At 37.3% G+C, this 22127-nt stretch overlaps 1 protein-coding gene across 2 annotated transcripts in view; it reads left to right on the top strand.

Annotated features, from left to right (window-relative positions):
* Window positions 1–22127, top strand: part of Frmd3 (FERM domain containing 3) — a 191323-nt gene that overhangs the window by 138393 nt on the left and 30803 nt on the right. For both annotated transcript variants that reach the window (XM_038335041.1, XM_038335040.1), the window contains exons 7-12: window positions 1559–1646; window positions 4547–4635; window positions 10725–10788; window positions 13142–13230; window positions 15407–15481; window positions 15761–15829. In XM_038335041.1, the coding sequence (XP_038190969.1) occupies window positions 1559–1646; window positions 4547–4635; window positions 10725–10788; window positions 13142–13230; window positions 15407–15481; window positions 15761–15829 (474 nt within the window). The remainder of the gene's footprint in view (window positions 1–1558; window positions 1647–4546; window positions 4636–10724; window positions 10789–13141; window positions 13231–15406; window positions 15482–15760; window positions 15830–22127) is intronic.

Raw genomic sequence — 22127 nt, 5'->3', positions numbered from 1 at the left:
AGACAACTTAGATTTTACAAAAGCATAATATATGGCTTTTAAGATATACTAATAGAAGTCGGAGAGATGGCTCAGTCATGGTTAAGAGCATTTGTGGCTCTTCCATAGGACCCAGGTTCAATTTTCAGCACCCACATGGCAGCTCACAACTATCTGTTCCTCCAGAACTATAGTATAAAATACCCTGCTGGCCTCCCAGAGCACCAAGTGTTCATGTGCTACACAGGCATAAATGCAAGCAAAACAGTCATTCATATAAAATAAATAATTTTAAAATTAAAGGAAAAATGCATTGACCATTTCATCATCATGAAAGTGGCCATCTCTAAACAGCAGAAGAGTTCTAACCAGTCTGTAGTTGAGTGAGAGCCTTTCAACTAAGACAAAAGTATGAGTCCACGCAGAGGCAGTTCTGAAACTTTAGGAGGCAAAGGGACACATTGGCTTCGAACTTGGTACACCATGAATCCTGTCTAAATTACTAAGGCTGAAATTTTGCATTGAAGGCTGTCAGAATAGATTGTTGTTTAGTAGCCTTTGGGATATCACAGCTTCATTAGTTTTCTCCTCAAGCAAGTAGAAGTGTGTGTGCTAGAGAGACAGAGAGATCAAGGGAAGAGAGGATGAACTAAAGAGCCAACACAACACTGATTATGATGAGGATGCCCTGCAGATATACTGAAGCAAAACTTCAATGCAATAAGAGAAAAGGAGGAAATGATACCTGTAGGCACCATTTTAATTTAATGAATCTTTTAGTCTTTTAAAGGGATTGAGTGACAATCCTTCTATGTGTGGAGCTTCAGTGTAGTTAGATTTAATAGCACAATATAATTTTGTAATTAAAATATAAAATGGCATTTTGGTTTTCTACAGCATACCCTTCTTAACCAGTAATGGTTTAGATTTTGGTGCATGGGAGATGTTCATATTAATCAAAGTAGGATCTTTGAAATATTTTATTATCTCATGTACAAGTCAGTCCTTCATGAAACTGTATTTGCTAACTCCCCCCACTTTCCCTGCAGCTTGTTTATCAACATAGGGTACAGTTCTAGAACTAATCTAATATTTGAGATTTCCTCTGATAATCCAGGACTTTTTCTAGAATTACTTATTAATTTTTTTGTACCCAGAAGGTTCTGTTTAGGATTGTTGTTAGGGGAATAAGATTGCCCTCTTTCTGGTCTGGACAAGAAATACCATTTATCATAGGGAATCTTTTAAAGAAGAGATCCTGAGTTTTCTTTTGTATTAGATGTAATTTGTGAAGCTATCACTACTGGTAATTTGATAATATTGAATAACTGTATACCCACTACAGTGCTGATAATATAGAGCAGCATATTTTTGTGCAATTAACTACAAAATATAATATTCTCAAAGGGCTCTGCATGGTGAGAAATACTGGTAGATGTACCTGGTCCTATTGACTTAAGAATTTTTATTCTATATTAAACATAAAATAATATTTGATTGATTGAAGGGACAACTAGTTTTTATTGATTGTATTTTACTTGAATTCTCTAATTTTTTTAATGTGTGTGTGTTATTTTAGAGGTCAGAGCCCAGCGATTGCTGAATTCAACTTACTCCTGAAAGCTCATACATTGGAAACTTATGGGGTGGATCCTCACCCATGCAAGGTAATGACCTCAAAGAGGTCACCATATGATCATTGTATTGTTCCAAATCAAATTATTGGCATGCAGGCCTGGCAAAATACCCTTAGATTTATACAGCCTTACCACAAAAATTATGTGGAAGATATAACAAGTAGGCTATCATCACATGTTTTGAATGTGATTAGGTTCTGTGCCAGAGACCTGGAAATGCTTGCTAATTGTATTGGAGTAGTCAAATTTTCCTAAATTAATATGCATTCATTTATTCATCTAATGGATGATTTCCCTCAGAAAGTGAGAGTATTCAAACAACTTTACTTTCAAAGTTTTTACCAACAAAAACACTGTCTTGGGGCCATCATTTTCAGACTTTATTATGTCCATCTCCTTTCCTCTTTGATGTCCCTGTACCCACAGAATCATTCTGTACCATAGGCCTCGGTGGCTAGGGTAGGCTAGGTCTCAGGTAGGCAAACTTTTTATTATAATTGCTGTCATCCATTCCTGACTCTTCTGACTTACTGTTAGTACTCCAGTAACCTGCACATAAGGGCTTCTCCACCCATCCACCAGCATTCTCTGGATACTTTGCCTTTTGATGCAGACCCAGATAGGGGAATGCTTTGTAGATGAACCCACTGGGACTGGGCTTCCACAACTCTGCATTTTGATTGGTTGTGGTTTTTTGTTATGGGCTCCAGCTATTTCAAAGAGAAGTTTACTTGATGATAAATGAAGGATCCACTTATTTGTGGGTATAAAGGCAGTTATTTTTTATTGGTTGTTCTTAGGGATTATGCTGCTTATAAATTCTCCTCCAATAACCATGACTTTACTAGCATTGAGTAGTTAGCTATGTTTACAGTATGAAGCATGGACCCCCTCTTGTTTTGCAGGGTGTTAGTCCAATTAGAGAGCTGTTGGTTATTGCCAAGGTATGCCTGGCACTACTGCACTCTTTGGGTTATCACATCTTCCTGGCCATTGATGTGGTTCATAGACATTTCATCGAGTAGGACTGATAGGACTCACTCCTTTGGAAACTTACTTGGAATCTTCTGGTACCATGAGTCCCCATAGAGAGGGCTTTCTGATCAGTTCCAGCTCAGATGTCTCTGGGCCCTGTTTCTGAAGTGCATGATATCTTCAGCAGTAGGATCCTAACTTCTACCAGTGTGGGGTTACCAAGGACAAAGCAATAGGCTGTAGGTTTTGGAAGTCTCTTGAACATTCCTGGCCAACAGGTTAGTGTAACTTACATTATATCCACAAAAAATAAAATTATAATTAGCTTTTCAATGTATTCTTCAAAATGGAGAAATGTGAAGAAAAAAACATTTTAAGTTACACTAAGTGAGAATGTTTGCTGATCTTTTCCTTTTTCTCATTATTTAGCAACATTTTCCTCAAGTATGAAACATAAACAACTTTTATCAGAACTACCTATCTCAGAGTTGCAGATTATTTCTCTGTGTCTATATCTCTGTCTGTATCTCTCTCATGTATGTGTGTGATACATGTGTGTGGGTGAGTGTGCACACACATATATGTAGCTGAGTGTGCACATGTGTGTGCTTATATGTGGAGGCCCCAGGTCAGCCTTGGATTTCTTTCATTGATCTCTCTACACCTCAACTTTATTAGAAAGAGTCTCTTGCTAAACTGGGAGTTTATTGATTTGGCTAGGCTGGTATTTAAAATAATCTCTCTTCATTCATAACCAATTAGGGTTACAACCACACATTGATAAATCCAGATATTTTTAAATGTGAGTTTGGGGATATCAACTCAGACCTTTATATTTAGATGGGTAGCATTTTGCTAATTTAGCTATCTCCCAAGACAGGCAATTTTCCTCATATCAATTTCCTAAAGTGGTTTTGTGTTTATATTCCCAAGAAATGTTTCATGCAATCAATATTTTCTTCTCTGCATTTAACTATGTATCAATCAGATAGTAACATTAATTCTAGACTAAGAGTTCTTGTCAATCCAGATATTAAAAATAAGTTTTGGAGTTATTCTTTAGCATTTATATTTGTACACACCAAGCCAGATTATTAGCTAAGTACTGGATCTATTGTACTCAGCTCAGTCTGCTCATTATCAGCACCTGGGAAACATCATAAAGATCTGCTTGCCCAGGGCTTACCTAACCCCTATTTCCTCGGGCTCTGAGCATGGAGGCCAGGCTGCCAGGTGACACAAATGTGCCAGGAAGGTTCTACTTGTCTGTATTGGAATATGCATCTTCTTTTTCTACCTATACAATTGTTTTATGGTATTTCTCAGATGCATCTAGTGATTATGTAAATATGCTTATTTCATCCAGTGACTTATATTCTTTATTCTTTCCAGAAATGTATTCCCCTCTGTTCATTTTCTTGTCTGGAAACTGACTGAATTTTTTCTGGTTGCTTTTGTTTTTCCTTTAAGTTATCCATGAGTTGCTTAGAGTTTCAGGTTTAGCTGGGAGTTAAGTAGGTTTTTATGGATACTGTTATACTGATTTGCCAGAGATTCTGCATGTGGTTGAATCAGTTTAGTCAAAATGCCCTAAATTTTGATTTCATTGCATTAGAAATATAAAGACAACCAAGAACAGTTTGGTGGCATTACAGAAAAGATCCAGAGCTCAAGTATTCAAAACACTGGAAAGTAGAGTATTTTGGAGAAATCTGTATTTTTTATGTGGTTCCTGATAGGGCAATATGTCTATTTCTGAAAGAAAAATAATACATAACCCAAGATTTTTTTCCAGAGTTCAGAAGTCATGTTCTTGGGAATTCCACCTTAAACACTTATTTTCTGTCTTTAGTTACTGACCTTGGTTTGAATTAACCCAAGATGAAGGAAAATAAGCATGCCATTCATCATTTCTATTGCTCAGTCTAAATAGTTCTTCACTTTTATTTCTTCAGGATTCAAGAGGTGCTACAGCATTTTTAGGATTCACCGCAGCAGGGTTTGTGGTATTCCAGGGAAATAAGAGAATCCATTTAAGAAAATGGTGAGTACATCTTTGGGAAAATGGCTTACCTTGTTCTTGATCTTCCCCTCCTTTTTCTTTAGCATTGTTTTTTTTCTGGCACTGTGAGGTAGTGAACTGCTTAGCTGTAACTATCAACTTGATACAACTTAAAGTTATCTGGTCTTCTTGTTAGCGTTTGTGAACTTGACACAAGTCCTAGATAGACCTGAGAAGAGTGACTCTCAACTGAAGAAATTCATCAATAAAAGCATCATTACCACACAGGTGTATCTGTCAACTCTTTTCTTGATGGTTAGTTGGATGTAATAAGACTTACCCCACTGTGTTTTTACAGCATTGCTGGGCGGTCCAGCCTGTGCTGTCTAAGAAGGTAACAGACCAAGCCACTGGAACAAGCAAGCTGTGTTCTTCCAGGATCTCTGCTTTAGTTATTGCCTCAATATAAAGAAACTATATTTTTAAAAAAATACTACCAGGAGTAGGGTCTTGCTGTAACACACCTGAATGTGTTTTTATTTTAAAGAAGATTGTTACAGGATTTTGGACTTTTGGTGCACAGTGGAGATTGACTGGTTAGAGCATATTGAGGTATTCTGTGGGAAATTGGAATATAATACTGAAAGCAATATAAGCAATGGTGGATTGGCTTGTGAATTTTCAAAAGAAAGAGAAGATTATATCAGGGCTGTTTATATGATGCTTTTTATTCACACTTTGTAGAAAGGAAACTTTCTTTGCTTTACTGGAACAATAAATAATGGTTAGCTGAGACTGAAAAGTCAGCTGATATTAATAAGACCACCATCATTGAGGTTAAATCTTCTAGGAAGTATTTGTACTGGATCAGCACACAGAAGCTGTGATCCAGAGGGGACAAAACTGGTGTCTAAGAGATTCCCATATCATACTTTTGAAAGCATAAAGGTGTCATGACGCACAGATGAGACTAAGCACTGTGTGGCAGGTTCAGAGTCCATGAAGAAGGTCCGGGAGCTGTCATTTATAATGGTGCAGCCTCAGTTACATTAGAAAGCCCAGGCCTGAAGGGGTCTAGAAAAAAGCTGAGGATGGGCAGTGAGTGGCAGAATCAGGGTTCCTTAAGTGAAGCCAGAAGGCAGGTAGCTGTCAGTGGAGGTATAGACTTAGGAGCAGATACTATAATCTTGGAATTATCACTAAGGGCAGTGGCAGGTGTAGAGTGGACGATGCTGAGCCTCTGTATGTACTACTGATTGTACAGCTAGAGCGATGGGGCTACCCAAGCCCTTTGAAGCCCAAAAGATCATGAGTGAGTCCCAGATATTGGACACTGAGCTATTTTCACAGCTAAATCTTGTTTTCAAATTGATGTGATTTTTTTCCTGTGCCTAGTGCTGCTTTTTTAAGTAAATAAATAAATAAAAAGTGGTGACATATTTTTGGTTTTACAGGAGCCAACAGTAAAGTTCCTTTGGGACTTTAACTTTAAAATTATTGGAAATTTTAGAAGATATGGGGCTATTTTAGTAAAGGTTGGACTATATTTTATATTGTGATATCAAGATGGGATCTTGGGGGAAACGTTATGGTTTAACCATAATATGTTTGTTGTCAAGGTAACAAGGAGTAGATTATGCTAGCTAGTTTTTGTCAATTTGACCCAAATTTCTAGACACACATGGGAAGAAGGAATCTCAATTGAGGAATTGTTTCTATAAAATTGTCCTATGGGCATGTCACTGAGAGAATTTCCTTAATTATTACTTAATGTAGAAGGGCCCAACTTATTCTTAGTGGTGTCACCTCTGATTGATGGGTCTGTGCTGTATAAGAAATGTAACTAAGCAAGCCAGAGGAGCAAGCCAGTAAGCAGCATTCCTCTGTGGTCACTGCTTCAGTTTCTCCCTCCAAGTTCCTACCTAGAGTTCCTTCGCACTGACTTCCCTTGTCTATTATTTTTAAGTGTAAAATGAAATGAGTAATCACATCCCCCTCCCCATGGAAGTTGGTTTGCTTTTTTCATGGTGTTTATCACAGTGACAGAAAGGCAAGCAAACTAGAATATCTGAAAGAGAATCTAAATTAAGAAATATCCTAGATCAGACTGGCCTGTGAACATTTTTGTGAATAATTGTTTTGAATATTAACTGATATAGATTAATAGGAATAGATTCCTAGGCAGGAAGTCTTAAACTGTAAGAAAGCCATAGTTCCTGCTGCACCGATAGGATGATGAAGTAGATTCCTTGGTTAGAGCTTGCTATGTGGAACAGAGTGTTGGACTGCCTTCAAGTTCCTGCCTTGAGTTCCTACCTTAACTTCTCTCAGGGACAGATATGTCCTGGAGTTGTAACCTCCAATAAACTTTTTTTCCTTAAATTCTTTCTGGTCAGAATATTTTTCACATCAATAGAGATAAAAATGAAACAGATAATAATCATTTACCATGTAGCTTCATAATAGAATTATTTATAACCTGTAAAGATAAGTGGAATTTAGGGGCTGGAGAGATGGCTCAGAGGGTAAGGGCACTAGCTGCTCTTCCATAGGTCCCAAGTTCGATTCCCAGCAACCACATCGTGGCTCACAACCATCTGTAACGTAATGAGACCTGGTGCCTTCCTTGCCAGCAGTACATTCTATGCTTAATAAACAAATCTTTTTTTTATTATTATTATTAAAATTTCTACCTCCTCCCATTTCCCTCCCCCTCCCACTCCTTCACTCTCTAGTCCAAAGAGCAATCAGGGTTCCCTGCCCTGTGGGAAGTCCAAGGACCGCCCTCCTCCATCCAGGTCTAGGAAAGTGAGCATCCAAACAGAGTAGGCTCCCACAAAGCCAGTACATGGAGTACGATCAAAACCCAGTGCCATTGTCCTTGGCTTCTCATTCAGCCCTCATTGTCCACCACATTCAGAGAGTCCGGTTTGATCACATGCTCCATCAGTCTTGGTCCAGCTCCCATTAGATCAGCCCCACCATCTCAGTGGGTGGGCGCACCCCTCGTGGTCCTGACTTCCTTGCTCATGTTCTCCCTCCTTCTGCTCCTCATTTGGACCTTGGGAGCTCAGTCCAGTGCTCCAATGTGGGTCTCTGTCTCTATCTCCATCCATCGCCAGATGAAGGTTCTATGATAATATGCAAGACCTTCCGTAGACCCAATACCCAAATAAATCTTTAAAAAAAAAAAAAAAGATAAGCGGGGGCTGGAGAGATGGCTCAGTGGATAAGAGCATTGCCTGCTCTTCCAAAGGTTCTGAGTTCAATTCCCGGCAACCACATGGTGGCTCACAACCATCTGTAATGAGGTCTGGTGCCCTCTTCTGGCCTGCAGACATACACACAGACAGAATATTACAACCATCTGTAATGAGGTCTGGTGCCCTCTTCTGGCCTGCAGACATACACACAGACAGAATATTGTATACATAATAAATAAATAAATTTTAAAAAAGATAAGCTGAATTCTCACAGGTTTCCAAAGAAAACCTACAACCAATAGTTCTAAATTATTCAAAACATTGAAACGTAGAGGACTTCCAAACCCCTCCTTCAAAGCCAGTATTAGTCTAATACAAAAACCAGGGATACACACATGTTCACTTGTGTGTGTGTATGTGTGTGTATGTGTTTGTGGTGTATGCCAATATCCCTGATAAACAGAGATTCTAAAATCCTTACAAATTACATACAGGCATGTATCAAAAAGAGTAAATCCCATGATCAAGCTGGCCTTATCCCAGAGATACAAATTTAACATATATAAGAAATAAATGTAATAAACCATATAAATGGACAAAAAATACAAAAATCACATGATCATATCAATAGATACAAAAAGAAAAAGCCTTTGACAAAGCTCAACATGGCTTCATAATAAAAGTCCTAGAACAAGTAGGAATGTAGGGAGCATATTCCAACATAATAAAAGCTATGTAGGAGAAACCCATAGTCAATATCATCCTAAATGAAGAAAATCTCCAGGCAGTTCCATTAAAATCAGAAATGAGAGATTGCTGTCCACTATTTCCACTACTTATCAGCAATATGCTTCAAGCAGTAGCTATAGCAGTAAAGCAAGAGAAGGAAATTAGAGCGATACAAATAGTCAAATTATTCCCAACTGAAGATGGTATAATTTTTATATCTAAGAGATACCAAATTTCCCCCAGAAAATTTGTAGAAACAAATTGTAGAAATCAATATTTTTGGCAAAGTGTTAGTATTTATTTAGACCAGTAGCAAGCTTGCTGAGAAAGAGATCATGGACACACTACTATTTCCAATTTCTCAAATAAAATAAAATATTTAGAATAAACTATACAAGGGAGGTGACAAACCTCTACAATGAAAACTTTATATCTTTGAAGAAAGAGAATGACAAAGATACTGGGATTTGAAAAGACCTCCCATGCTTAGGACTTGATAGAATTAACATTGTGAAAAAGATCTACCAGCCAAAAACAATTTCCTAATTCAGTGCATTCCCAGTCAACAGCCTCATCTCATTCCTCATATAAGGAGAAAAAAAAATCCTCAAATTCATTTGGAATAACAAAAGAATTGGAATGGCCAATCAATCTTATGTTAACATTCAGTTATTTTTAAGTGCTAAGTTCATCTGTCTAAGACCCCCAACTGTTCTATAGCATCTATTCCTACTGTGTCATTGACTTTTAATCAGTCATACTTTCAATTTTCCTTTGTACCCACTTGTCTGGGTTAGGAATCTCAGAACTCACCCATAAGTTTCTTGAGTCTCGATGTAGTCATTCATAAGAGGGGTAATGGTTATATATGTCTGTCTTACAAAGGGCAAAGGAGTTGGAGGAGAAACAAATGCAATGTTTGTAAGAGTGCTTTGGAAATCTAGTGTAATTTGATAACTATAATTATTTTATGATGATGTTGCTATCTGGTTTTCTTCTCTAGATTTTTCAGCATCTGACAAAGAAGCTCCAAAGTGTTTACTTCAGTCAATTCCAGGGTAGATACCATAGATATTCCAACCTAGTTTGGGAAGCATGGGTAACTTGAAGACTGCCCTCATTCTATCCCAGGACTGTAAAAGTCCTGGAGGATGTTATACACAGGTTTACAAAATTACTTGAGACCTGGTTTGGTTTGATTAGAAGCTGCCACACCTTAATGCAGATTGATTTCCTGTCTTTTCCACTTGACATTTTGTGGAGAAGTCATTGGAAACATGGAGATGAATAGTCTCTGGAGTATTTGTTTCTGTTTTCATTTCTTCAGGTTGCCTATGTTACTGGTACTGTGTTCATGTGGATCCCATTCTTCCTGGCTTCTTCTTAAACATATTTATTTGTTATAACCATGCATCTTTTGCTAAATCAAATTTTCTTCTCATGTAAATCAGAGTTATGTTTTTTTTATCCAGCTTTGTTACCATTTTAAAAATTCTATACTTAAACTGAAACAGGTGAATGAAGCACTGTTTCTTTTCTCATAGAAAAAATACACATACAATATAACTATCCTAGAGATTAAATAAAGGAGATATTAAAAATCCACCCTTCATTTTACTCATCAAGGAAATGACCATGGATGTACATTCAAATCAGGTTACAACAAATAGCCTTTTGAGATAAATCAAGGTTGTCTTTTGACCATAATTTTTTGGACAATTTCAATGTGGATGGAGGTGATTCTATTGAAAATTTGCAAGGTGGTATATGTTCTTCCTAGAGATGGATGAAGAAGAATGGAAAAATTAAAAACTTTGAATTCATATTATTCTACTAACATTCTTCATACTTTGAAAAGTGAATTTACCAATTCATGTTTCAGTTGCTAATGTTTACAAATAATTCAGAGCCTGTTAAATAAAAAATGTATCCTAACTTGTAAAAAAACAAAAGGAAGAAGTAGAAATAATTTTGATCTTGCAGTGCGTCAACTCTTGGGAAGAAAATTGCTACATAATTTACTCAGAGACCTCCATTCTCAATATACCATCACTTATGATAAAAAAATTTTGATTTATTGTTGTTTCCTTGGCATTTGTAAGTCAGATAGATTTTCATGGCAAAACTAGGTGCCTTGTTCAGCTGTAGTTTTGTTTTTGTTTTTTTTTTCCTTCTCACCCAGAGTCTTTCTTTTCTTAGGCCAGATGTTTGCAAATTCAAGTTTGAAGGGAAGACATTTTATGTGATTGGCACCCAAAAGGAGGTCAGATACTGATTTTAATAATTACTTGATGTGTGTGCATGTGCAAGTGTGTGTGCATAAGAGAGATCTACGAACAAAATAGCTTTAAGTATGGTTGCCCCAAAAGAGAGTGACTTTGAAGAGTAGTGAAGATAGAAGCTGTTTGCTGAAAACATTTTAGTACTAGACAAGTTAATGGTAATTCACAGGTAAGAATAAAGTCAATGAGTGATGTTAACTGTATAGACCTATATAAAAAATAGATTTGGATAAACTTCATTAAATATAAAACATGGTCTCTCTCCATAAGTCTTTGTCTAAGACACAAATAAATGGGCAGAAGATAAATTCTTTTTGTTTTGTTTTGTTTTGTTTTTCGAGGTAGGGTTTCTCTGTAGCTTTGGAGCCTGTCCTGGAATTAGTTCTGTAGACCAGGCTGGGATTAAAAGCATGTGCCACCACCACCCAGCAAAGATAAATTCTTATAAAAACTAGACAGTAGTCAACACTAGGTAAAGTGTTATGGCCACAGTATATATGCCCAACTTTTGTTTTCCCCCATGACTTTTTAACAGTCATCAAATATAGTTTGTTGTGATCAATTAGTTGTAAACACCACTACTCTTGGACAAATGAATAAACAAAGTGTGGTATATTTACACAGTAGAATATTATTCAGTGGTTTAAAAAATCATGAAGTTTACAGGTAAATTAGTGGAGTTAGAAAAAGATCATCCTGAATGTGATGACATAGACCCCAAAAGACATATATGGCATGAATTTTCTTATATGTGGATATTAGAATTTAAACATTCAATATGCATGGTATAATCTATATAACCACAGAGGTTAGGTATAGAGTAAGGGAGTAGTGGGAATGGGTGGATCTCTCAAGGAAGAAGAAATAGAACATGTTGTTGTGGAGGGACAGGGCTAAGACTAGAATGGAAAGATTAAAGTGAGAGAGGGAAGGAAGAGGTGAGTAACACAAGGACTACAAGGAAGGACAGATAACACTAAAGGCTATTTGAGGTATCATATGATAACCTACTACATATAAAAGCCATTTGAAGTATACATATACATATATATGAAAGAGATCTAAAAGAAGTCACCAAATAATGGGAAAAGCAAGCCCCAAGTAGGCATTTCTTGCCACCAAGTGAAATCTCCAGTTCCAGTATTAGGTTGCATCTAATTGAATTGTTGGCCTAAGGGGCCCATGGAAACCCACAAACAACTCAGACTATTGTCAAGACCACTGTATGCGCTCCACAAATTGATAGTAAGGGCTGTTGTTGATAAGAACACTCACATATCTCATTGAGCATGGATAGTTGAGCTATCCATGTCTAACTGGAGCCTTCACTTCCATGTTCTAGCATCGTTGGAAACAGTAAGATACTCTGCATGTTACCAGAGAAGAAATGTAAACACCAACTTCATAAAACCTATTGATATGCAATGGTACCATGTGTACAAGATATACTGGTGTCGGACTAAACAGTGATCTGCATAGTCCCAGAGGAGCAACGTAACCACCAACCCTGCTACAATCCCTGTGATCTAGAATGCCTGTAAATACACGCTGGTGCAGTAATAGCACAATGGTTATGGGAATAGCCAACTACTATCTGATTGGATTTAAAGTTCACTTAATAAAATGGAACTCATGCCAGACACAAATATATATATATATAGTTTGTTGGCTCACCTGGGAATGGACTTGGTGGAAGGCTATTCCCAAAATATTGAACCTTAAAGCTAACTTTGAAGTTTTCTGATTTTCTTGACTCTTGCTAATGACTATAATGTTCATTTAGTGTTGTAGTAATTTTTTTAGATTGATCAAGAATTGATAGATAGGTGTGATAACTGGAGAATTAGTGACAATTATGAATCAGCTTTGTTTGGCATTGAAATAGATTAGTGATGTCTAATGAATGAGAAAAAAGCCATACCATTTCAACTTTAATGAACATAGTAATATTGGAGGGGTTGCTTTAGTGAAGGCTCAATGTATTTACTGTATAATCATGATGATTTTAGTTTGATATCCAGAACCCACATAAACTCCTGGCCCCAACCAAGGAGAGTTATCCCTAGAGCTTGCAGAGTTGTCACCCTAGTTGAAATGGTATACTTCAGGTTAAGTAAGAAACTGATTCAAAAAGTGAGTTTGATCATGGTAAAGGAATACACCAACACCAACATTTTGCCTCCACACAAGAATGCATAAAGATCTACATGCCTAAACCACCTCCATATACATATAAAAAATGTATAGTGGGCTACAAGCACATAAACACCTTAATGAAAAACATGAATAATATAAACTGTGTTTAACATACCATTTCTTGTTATTTTTTATTAGAAAAATTCTGTCCTAGCATTCCATACTTCAACACCAGCTGCGTGCAAGCATCTATGGAAATGTGGGGTAGAGAACCAAGCCTTTTACAAGTAAGACTCTTGTGTTCACTAGATTATAGGTTTTTAAAGCATTCATAATCCGTTTATGCCTTGCCAATGACTACATACTCATTTTATTTAACACTGCTCTTTGTATTTATTCTATTTAAATGTACTATAAATTTAGGACATAATTATTTATCGTATACATATCTGATAAAGGATCAGTGTCTAGAATATTCAAAGAACTAAAAAATAAATAAATAAAATGAACCACCCAATTAAAACTGTGCTGTCAAAGAAGAAATTCAAAGGCTAAGAAGGATTTTTTTTTTCTGCTTTGTTAAAAATGCACTCTTTCATACAGTACATCCTGACAATAGCTTCCCTCTCTCCTCTCCTCTCAGTCAACCCCCACCTTCCTTCTTCACCAAATCCAGTGCTCCTTCCTTTCCTTTCAGAGAAGAGCAGGCTTCCAAGAATTATCAACCAAACACGGCATAACAAAATGTGATAAAACTAGGCACAATTCCTCATAGCAAGGCTATGTAGGAGATCCAGTAGAAGGAAAAATCATGAAAGCAGGCAAAAGAGTCAGAAACACCCAAACTCTTGCTGTGAGGAGTCCCTAAAAAACCCACGCAAAGCAGCCACAACTATACGCAGAGGACCTAGCACAGATCAATGCAGGCTCTGTGATTGCTGCTTCACTCTCTGTGAGCCCCTATGAGCCCTGCATAATTGATCTGTGGGCCATGTTCTCCTGGTGTCCTCAACCCCTCTGGCTCCCACTATTCTTCCTCCTCCCCTTCTGTGTGGTTCCTGACCTCTGCCTAATGTTTGGTTCTGAGTCTCTGCATCTGTTCCCATCAGCTGCTGGAGGAAGCCTCTCTCATAATGATTCGGCTAGGCAGCAATCTATCAGTATAGCAAAATACCACTAGGAATCATTTTATTAATTTTTTTCTTTCAAGTTTTAGTCAGTCATGTTTGTTTCTACCCTAGGTCTTTGGATCAGCAAGTGATTTCGGGCCAGTCAGGAAATATGGGTCATGGGTTCCCTCCAGTGGCATTGGTTGACCACTTCCACAACCTTGAGCTACCGTTGCCCAAGCACGTCTCGTAGGCAGTACTGTAGACAGAGACTGCTCTTTTCATTTCCCAGCCGCCCATACTCAAATATCACACAGAAACTATATTATTTACAACACTGCTTTGCCAATGGCTGAAGTGTATTCCTGCCCAGTTCTTATATCTTAAATTAGCCTGTTTCTATTAATCTGTGTATCACCACGAAGCTGTGGCTTACCAGTAGGTTCTCGCATCTTTCTCCTTTGACAGCTACATGATGTCTGCCTGACTCCACACACACACACACACACACACACACACACACACATATATCTTCAAAACAAATTTCCTGCCTGGCTTTATTCTGCCCTAACATAGACCAAAGCAGTTTTATTCATTAGCCAATAAAAGCAAAACATATATATATATATATACAAAAGGATAGCCCACATTCCAGAACAGGTTGTAGGTTGAAGATTTTATGTCTGGGTTACTGTTCCAGTCCGACCACTTGAAGTCTTACCTGGTTACAGAAAATGACAGGTTCGGCTAAGGAGTATTTTTAAAAGGTTTGCGGTCCTTAACTTTCAGGGAAATGCAAATCAAAACTACTTTGACATTTCATCTCACCCCAGTTATAATTACTAAGATCACAAAAATGAGGACAACAAATTTTAGGGAGGATATAAAGTAAGGGTAATGCATATTTATTCTTGTTGGAACTGCAAACTGGTACAGTCACTATGGAAATCAATATATTAGTTCCTCAAAAAGCTAGAAACATCTACCGTATGGTCTAACTATATCATTCCAAAGTACTCTACTACACAGATACTTGCTCATCCATCTCCATCATCTTTGCTAATTTATTGACATTGATCAGAATTAGAAACTGCAAGATGCTCATCAGCTGAAGAATAGATGATGAAAATGTTGTACATACAAATGATGAAATTTCATTTAACTCTAAAGAAAAAGAAGTTATGAAAGTCACAGATAAATAAATGGAACTAGAAATATGTACTATGTGGGGTGCATATTTCTAAGTTTCTAAGATGATGAATCATTTTTTAAGATGGTTTTTTAGTCATTCTTTTCCTCTTTTGAGAATTCTTGATTCAGGTCACTACTACCTCTGCTATGCTTTTCCTTAAAGGTATGCCAAGTCAAGTCAGATCAAGACTGTGTCGAGCAGCAAGATATTTTTTAAAGGAAGTAGATTTCGATATAGGTGGGTAACAATGGATACATTGCAGTGATGCATGGAGGGAAACACCCATTTACATGAGAATGTTTTGTTTGTAGATGTTGTGTTTATGACCCTCTTTTAGTCTGCTTCCCAATCCATTGAGTTATGCTCCTGACAAGACAACCTAAACCTCCACAAAAATTTTCCTCATGGAATATGGGAAGAGGTAGACCCTTGGAGCCAACTCTAGAACATGTCCATACCCTTCCCCCATTTTCTTGGAGTATCTACTCACATGCATTGCATTTGTGTATTTCATAGTGGTAAAGTTGCCAAAGAGGTGGTGGAGGCAAGCTCCAAAATCCAGAGGGACCCGCCTGAGGTGCACAGGTGAGTGGGGTGCTCTCTTCTGGCCTTGGGGAGGGTGTTTCCATGACAGACAAAGGCACTTAAAAGCTAGACTAACATACATGAGGCTCTGAGTTCATTCTGCAACAGCACAAAAGTAATTTTTATCCTAACTTTTCTTATTCCTCTCTTATATCTCTTTATATAGTGACATGCAGCATGAAGTCAAGACATTTACTTCCCTCAAAATCTTCCTGAGATTTGTCAGGGTTGTGGTTTGGTTCCCTCTTTGGTAACTTGATATGCAGATAGGTATTGGGTCTAGAATGCCGCATGACTAAGCAGGAAAATACCATTGGATGGCTCCTAATAGCTGTCTGCTCCATCACCATGTCACACTGCCCTCATAGAATAGCTCTTACCATATCCTGCTCACAAGACATGGTCAGGCTTAGTGCTCCTATTTCTTCTCTACCACTGAACAGTAATCCATCCCTGTGGTATCTGATGAATTTAAAATACCATGAACACATCCAGAGAGCTTCTAGCTTCTTCTATCCCTTAAAAATAAATTAACCAGAGGATACAGTTACAGTAGAGCAATGGGCTCTAAGCCTTCACTAAGGAGTGTGTGTTTTCATACTACAAAGAAACATAAGTCACCTCAGGTACATTGGAGTACCTCTGTACCCGATCAAAGGTTTAATTTGCTTGGCCTTATGGAAAGGCCTTATTCCAGTCCTTCTCTTTAGCAGTGTGCTTTTCTAGATGCTAATTTAAAAATAGTTTACATATGGCCTCTATACTCCCAAAGACCAAACTATGGGATGAGAGGCATGACCATTATTAGGATCAGAGTACACACTTTTTTCTGAGACATGGTCTCCTGTACCCCAAGATAACCTCAGGCTCACTACATAGCTAGAATAACCTTGAAGTTCTCATCCTCCTGCCTACATCCTGCACATCTTCTTTAAATTGACAATCTATAATTAGTTCTTAGAGATTAAGTGTTTGTGTTTTCTTTTACAAACTGACTTTATATGACAACAATTTAAGCCTAATGTATAGCCTAAGTTTCAAACATCATGAATATCTTAAACTGAATAGTCTTACCATGACACCACCCCTTTTCAGGCAAAATCATTATAGCCTATTTTAATGTTTAAGTTAGTTGATATGATAGGCTTTATTATAACATTTACACATATGCACACATATACAATATATATATATATATATATATATATATATATATTGTTCTTATTCACCTTCATCTCTACTTCCCTTGCAAGTCCCACCTCTAAAATATCCCTTCCTATCTCCTATGCTTCCCCATAAGACCTCCTCCACTTCTGATAAGCTAAATTATTTAGGAACTTTCTCATAAGGTAATTGGCACCTGTCTTTCCTTCCTCGACTTCGAATACAAGTTTTTCCTTTATGTCCAGATTTTCTGAATTTCCTCCATTTGCAATAATATTGGGTGAGCTCAGTGGTACTCCACCTTGTTCCTGGAGTTACAGGCAGAAGGTACCTGTGACCTCCCCCAGCATAGGGCAAGCCATACTATCAATGGCATCTCGGCATTACCTGTTTCTCAAGAAGCTGAGGACAGCTGAAGTCTTCAGAAGACCTGATGCAGATGTGTTCAGCTTTTGATTTATTCCTGCTTTTGAGGAGTCCTAAGGGGAGCTCTCAATGCAGATCTGTAAAAGCTGTCTCTCCAGCTTTAAAAAATAGGACAAACCTTCAGGGTCAGAGAATATAGAAGCTCTGATTGAGGGTACCTTGATGCGCCATCTAAATATGTGTCAGGCTGCTCAAAGATCAGAAGAGGATTTAGAGTACTCTTTCTCTCTCCTAAGCTATAACAGTTTAGCATAGGAAAAAGGAAGATGGGGATAATAGAATAGACCATGTTTATTTTTCCAGAAACTTTTAATTGATAGGAGATTTAGCCATTTTCTTAGACATGCGATATATCCAGGATACTATTAAGAAAGCCCTTTACCTCTCCAGAGGCACCATGTGGTCAGAGCAGTAGTAATGTGCAACCCTTTCATGTAACTTTTACTTTCCTAAAAAGTCATTTGCATGGGAGACCTGTTTCTCTTGGACCATTATTTTACTTTTAAACTATGTTGGCATTTCAATGTGGCTATCAAAAATAAAACTAGTAGTAATGAGGTTATATTTTGTGGGAACTCTTCAGAAAAGATTGTTAGTCTATAATAGCAATAATAAGTTATTAATTTATTATCCTCCCCACACCCAAAATTCAATTCCTCAAAAAAAAATTATAGGCTCATAGGCTGTTGCTTCTGGAAAAGTGTGTGTGTATAAAGAGAGAGAAACCAAACAGACTGAGAATATTTTAGGATTATTCTTTCCTTCAGAAAGAGAAGCTCACTCTGACGTTAGTTCACTGGCCCTTATTGATGGCATGGGAAGATCCTGGGGAAAGATGTCCTGGGCTGGCTGCTGGGGAAGAATCCCTGAGCCTAGCCAAGAGGCCACATCAGATGGAGGGCTGCAGCTCGGAGCATAGCATCCACCACCAAGGGACACACAGAACACCCAGAACCAGCAAGATACAAGAATGTTCTGATACAAAAATGAATAGATTTTAATCTTTGCTACATTGCCTGCCAGCTCTGTGGCCTTGGGTAAGTCACTGAATTTCCTAGATTATTGGTTTACCCATCTATGAAATGAGATTTTTATATTGCCTTGACCTAGTTCTAGATTCTGTTGGGGGCTTTAAAAACTTAAAATGTAAAGTAACAAACACATGGAAAGCAATAATATCATTATTCTCATTCATTTAGAACAAGGCAGCTAGATCTTAACATCCAGATCAGTAATGGAGCACTTGTGTAGCATTGGAATACCTCTGGTTCCAACCACAGCCTTGTAAAAATGCTGAGGTAGACTCTGGAAAATACATTCCTATTCATATCCATTCAGACAGTAGGCCAGCACTAGTTCCTCCGGTCATAGAGTAATGAATGACTGTCATGAACGTCAATGTACTCATTTTGTTTCGTCACCATTTGAGTCCGGCACTTGTCATCAGTTTACAATCCAGTTGTGTAACTTTACCTTTCTGATCTTTGAATACATGTTTTTTTTCACGCTGAGGAAAAAAATCAATACTCTAACGTCTACACAAATTTTATCTTTCAATGTTATAATCTACTTTAATTATCTACAACCAGCCTTCCTCATGCAATGGAATTCTTAATAACAGTTTTATTTGAATGCTTTTGAACAAGTATGGCTTATAAACTAGGAGAGCCATTTCTACAGCTAATGAATGGGATCTATAAGTGTACAAATATAGCACATGTTCCTTACTTGGCATACGCATCAGTTACTTCATGATAAAATTTGGGGTGTCCACAAAAGTCCCTATACAAGAGCCTTAATTCTAACAGAACAGTTGTGAGGAGGTAAGAAAATTAAAAGTAGGGCTATGTGAAAAGTGTTTGTATCATGGAGACACTACCCTCATGGATGGATTTCATTGCTTGATGCTATTACGTTCTCTTGTAAGAACCAAATTATTGATTTTCTTGAAGATAATAATTTCTCACATTTGCCTTTTGGAACATTCTAGTTTGTTTTTCTGCCTTGTCTGCTGTGAGGTAGCCCATCATATGACCTTCATGAGGAGCTAAGACAATGACTACACAATGCTTTTCGGATTTTTCTAGTTTCTAGACTGTGTTCTAAATAAATTAATCTTATTTGTATATTACAAATGTTCCACAGTTTTTATAGCATTACAGAACTGACTAAAAACCTCAGGATATGAGGAGGAAAGACAAAGTAGAAGCCAATTTGAATCCTGGAAAATTCTTAGAAAAGTGGTTGGCACCATGGGGCCTTCTTATATAATCCCAAATTCAAAACATTAGTTGTGAAACAAATCTCTTTGGGATGCTCTACACTCACTAACATAGAAAGTGTGCCATAAAACAAAGTACTAGATAAAGTTTAGAATTCTAGTTTTGCCCATGTAACTCCTTTGTTTTTATTTAGTTTTTTTTTTAGTATTTCATACATGAGTATATTAAATCACTTCTACCCTACCCTCTCTCCATTCCAACTCCTTCCATGTGATAGACTCTGTAATTCACATTATATACATATATATATATACACGCATATATATGCATACACAACCCTGCATGTATATTAAATGTACATGTGGGTACACACATATGCACCACATGCATACAAAACCTACTGAGTTCATTTAGTGTTACTTGTATGTATATGTATTTAGGGCAGACTATTTAGTATTGAATATTGGAGGATCATCCCTGGAGAAAATTGAATCTAATTCTCTCAGCAGCCGTAGATTGCCAGTATCTATTCATCTAAAGGTGGAGGCTTTGTGAAATTTCCCTCATCCATATTGACATGTCAACTGATATTTTGCTTATACAGATCTTGTCCAGATACAACATTGCTGAGATTTATGTATCCAGCTTCTCATTTATTACTGAAAGAAATTATCTTTCAACAGGCATTCTCATCTTCTGACTCTTACAATCTTTCCATGCAATCCTCTGCAATCTTCTCTGAGCCTTAGGTATAGAAGTTTGTTGTAAATATACTGATTGAAGCTGGGCACATAATGCTCACATATTCTCTGCATTTTGACCAGTTGTGGATTTCTATATAGACTCCATTTGATAGTGAATGAAGCTTCTTTGATGAGGGGTGAAAACTAAGTTATCTGTAGGCAAAATTATTTAGAAAACTGCTGCAAGTTATACTGATTTAGGAAAATGGCAATAGTAGGTTCTCCTAGGATTTAACACATTTTCAGCCATGGGTAGATGGCTAGATTTACAGTACCACACATGAATTTTGCCCCATTAATTAATCTTTTAATACAATTAGACAGATGCTATTTAGCTCAATCATAAAAATGCCACTGTTGCCCAATTAGGATTATTTCACCAGTTTATTCTCCTGGTTTACAGGCTTTAAAGCAGGGTAGGATAATTGGTCTCCCCCACCCCCTTAGCAGTTTTTATAGTACCTTCTGATACTATGACAGATAGTCCTCAGAGAGGAGACTTCCACGACAATTATAACTCAATTCCTCCAAATCAAGCGTCTAAAAAATGTTGTGTCTTCTGCAATGGGATCTTGTCTTCAAGGTTTAGGAGACAGCCAGGAGCAATGCCCTAACCTATATTATTTGAGAGTATCTTGGACCACCACACATGCAACTCTGATCAACAACTAGAAGGGACATTTTCTATGCCTGGCACTCAGGTTTTGTCAGTTAGTCTAGCACCTTTGTCAGTGGGTGGGCACTAGTGAATCTCAATTTCTCTCATAAGTACAAATATACTTATCATATGTGACTTATAAGAACACTGAGAGATGCAAAAGATGAGCAGAGTGTATACAAACCAGCATGTAAAATGAAGTGGCCATTCAGACTTTTGTCTTTTAAGTATTTGTCCTTAGCCACCGTGCCAATGAGCCTTTGCTCTCAGTCAAACCCATGTCAGCAATCCTCTTTGCAACCATTCCAAATAGATAGATAGGCATAATTTCTAGTCTAAAGGAAATAGAAGACGTTGTATATTTGAATTTCTATAGAAAAATACAACATACTGGATATTTTATACACAACAACGTGTACTCATTATGGCATATATGTAGGTGTCAGAGGACAGCTTAAAGGAGTGGTTATTTCCTTATTTTATGGGGTCATGGAATTAAAAATATCTGTCCATCAGTTATGATGGCAAATATCCTTACCTAGTGAGCCACCCCACTGACCAGTCCATCAGTTATGATGGCAAATGCCCTTATCTACTAAGCTAATCACTGGCCTTCAGGGTGCTTTTGTAAGGAATCTAGATGATTCTTGAAGGCTCTCATGATGGAATTATATCCAAATGCCCTGACTCTTAGTATCATTACAATGGAAATTTTATCCTCTTTTTTATGGAATTTTTTTCAACAAATGGATTTTTAAAGGACAAAATGATAATTTCAGACCATAGAAATAAGAAGGGAATGGGAGAGATCCAATTATTCCATTAACTTCCTTTGATCTTGTCCTTAAGTTATCAAGCTATCCTATGGCTTGGAGCTCTAGAATTTTGTGCTGTGGGGAATGCTTTCTGGTTTATCTGAGTCTTTTACTTAATGGAAAATCTGTGTCCTTCTCTGCCATATTTTTTAAAATCTGAGATTTTTAATGGCCTGCAAGAGTCATCTGCCCTAACTCTAGGCATAACCATAAGCCATAGACCTCTACTACAATGAAGCAGCGTGAACCTATATATAGGGGCCAAGTTAT

The sequence above is a fragment of the Arvicola amphibius genome, chromosome 6 (genome assembly GCF_903992535.2).
Source record: "Arvicola amphibius chromosome 6, mArvAmp1.2, whole genome shotgun sequence".
NCBI classification, from domain to species: Eukaryota; Metazoa; Chordata; class Mammalia; order Rodentia; family Cricetidae; genus Arvicola; species Arvicola amphibius.
The sequence above is the reverse complement of the archived record's forward strand: the minus strand, read 5'-3'. Positions and strand labels throughout refer to the sequence as shown.